At 43.7% G+C, this 2,395-nt stretch overlaps 1 protein-coding gene across 1 annotated transcript in view; it reads left to right on the top strand.

Moving 5' to 3' along the window:
- Nucleotides 1-1,381: 1,381 nt before the first annotated feature.
- The window catches only part of NEIL3 (nei endonuclease VIII-like 3 (E. coli)), a 65,320-nt gene continuing 64,306 nt past the window's right edge, over nucleotides 1,382-2,395 (top strand). Inside the window, exon 1 of the mRNA XM_012651636.1 lies at nucleotides 1,382-1,728. Within this exon, the coding sequence (XP_012507090.1) occupies nucleotides 1,382-1,728 (347 nt within the window). The remainder of the gene's footprint in view (nucleotides 1,729-2,395) is intronic.

The following is a 2,395-nucleotide window of genomic DNA, read 5'->3' as shown; positions in this document are numbered from 1 at the left end:
AAGAGAAAGATTTAATACTTTTCACATTATCAAATTCAAGTCTTTAGTATATTCAAATTCAAGTCTGTAATATATGGATGTTCCTCAACTTATGACAGTGTTATGTCCTGATAAACTTATTGGAAATTGAAAGTATCAGAAATTGAATATGCATTTAATACATCTAAACTACCAAACATCGTAGTTTAGCCTAGCCTACCTTAAACATGCTCGAAACATTTACAGTAGCCTATAGTTGGGCAAAATCATCTAACACAAAGCCCATTTTACAATAAAGTGTTGAGTATTTCATGTAATTTATTGAATTCTGTACTGAAAATAAAAACCAGAATGGTTGTATGCGTACTGAAGTATGGTTTCTACTGAATGTTTATAACGTGTGCACCTTGTAAAGTGGAAAAATCGTAAGGTGAATCACCATAAGTCCAGGACCATCTGTACATGTTCTTCTGGTTTAAATGCAGCACAGTGATGTTTATGAAATTACTTCTAAATTGACATCCTGTTTTAATGTGCTATATTTTAATTTTCAAACAAGAATAGACTCTTCATAATTCACAGAACTGTGTAGAGTCATTAGCTTCATATATTTTTATGTATGTGTTTATGCATCTTTGCTCAGATTGTGGGTAAATTTGAAAAGCTATGTGCATTACTCCCTAATTTATATAGAGCTCTACCTTTTACAAAGCAATTTCAAATAGCATTCATTTTGGGGTATCAAAGAACAAAATGTATGCATGGATTTGTGGAGAGCTCACTTATCTAGAAAGAAGAGTTTTTTTTAATATAGACACTAAAGCAGACCTGGCATGTAAAGCTACTTTTTCTAGGACACGCTAAACCTACAGGATTGAAAATAAATTAAAGCTATTTGTTCTAAAAACCATCGTTTTAGTCTCTCTTCTCCCACCCACGTCCAAATACAGCATGCCAAAAACAGAGGCCTGTCAGACGACTGTCTGCGACAACCTTGGATTTTAGAACAGATTAAGAGGATCAGGTCAGAAAAATTGGTATGTACTGCATAGTTCAAAGACAAGGACAAACCCTTAATGCAGAGAAAATAACCGGAGCTTCTGAAGACCCGATTTCCTTTGCTTTTCCTGGTCAGCCTAGCTGGCTGGGCTCCACTTACCCAGCGATCGCACGTTTGTCAACAACCCCACCTCAAGCCCTGGGGACTGCGGGAGTCACGGCGCATGCGCCGCAAGGGCCGCCCCCACCGGCGAGGGCGGGGTGGGCGTGGCCGGGGCGAGGCTGGGCGCGCGCGAGATTTGAACTCGGTCTCCGCGGCGTCAGAGCGCGCGCGGAGATTAAGTTGCGGCGCAGGGCTCTCGGCAGGCCCTGCAGCGACTGGGCCACGGCGCCGGCCGACGAGATGGTGGAAGGGCCGGGTTGTACTCTGAACGGAGAGAAAATTCGGGCGCGGGTGCTCCCAGGCCAGGCGGTGACCGACGTGCGGGGAAGCGCTCTGCAGAGCCTGGAGGGCCGCGCGCTGCCACACGCTGCGGTCTCCTCCCAGGTGAGCTACCTGTACCTGGCCATGGGGCCAGCAGGGGGACATGGAATAAAGACCCCAACAGGTTTCCAAGGTCCAGAGTGTCATCTCTTTGCTCTGGTCCAGGTCCCCTGGGGCCCCGCCTTTCCCAAAGTTTATCTTCACTTCCTGGGAGGGAGAAGCTCCCTAGAGCGCCTGCGTGGAACAGGACTGCTGGCGCCGGGCTGGTAACTGCCTGAGCAAGATGCCCAGGGGAGAATCCACTGAAGGTGTTTTATTCCGCGTCACCTTGCTTCTTCATAACTCAGCAAAGGATGGCTTCTTATGCCTACAAGCTGCGTTTCCACTGTTGATATCATCAAATCTCTGCTACCTCTGTGGTTTTGTCCTGCCCATTTTTAAGATGATAAGCTTTTAGCATAAAATTCTAGCATCTTGCTTGCCTAATATTCTGTAAATGATAAATATATCACAACCAATATATAATTCTAAAATTGCACATAGAAAAGTTAGCACTAACTTCCCACTCAATATTGCCATCTATTAATAATTAAGGGGTAGTGGAACCCAGTTCTGGTTCCCTTAAGTGAATTTATTTCTTCTTAAAGTAAGTTGTAGCACAGCTTCTTGCCACTCACGCATTCACTGCAAATGGTGTGATAGTCCTTTGGTAAGAACTTGTGCTAAAAATATTCCGATTAAGCTATCATGCTTTAAAAGCCCTGTAGATGCGTGGAGGATTGTATTTCATGGATATATGCAATATTGGGCTGTATTTCAATTTCTCCTGCAAAGCTCCCTCATAGCCCTTGGTCCTGGAAGAAAAAGTTGCCTGTTATGAAATTAGCATATGCTTACAACGTGAAAGAATTGAAGTTCTAAGAAAACACATTT

Source organism: Propithecus coquereli, unplaced genomic scaffold (assembly GCF_000956105.1).
Source record: "Propithecus coquereli isolate 6110/MARCELLA unplaced genomic scaffold, Pcoq_1.0 Scaffold36, whole genome shotgun sequence".
NCBI classification, from domain to species: domain Eukaryota; kingdom Metazoa; phylum Chordata; class Mammalia; order Primates; family Indriidae; genus Propithecus; species Propithecus coquereli.
The sequence above is the reverse complement of the archived record's forward strand: the minus strand, read 5'-3'. Positions and strand labels throughout refer to the sequence as shown.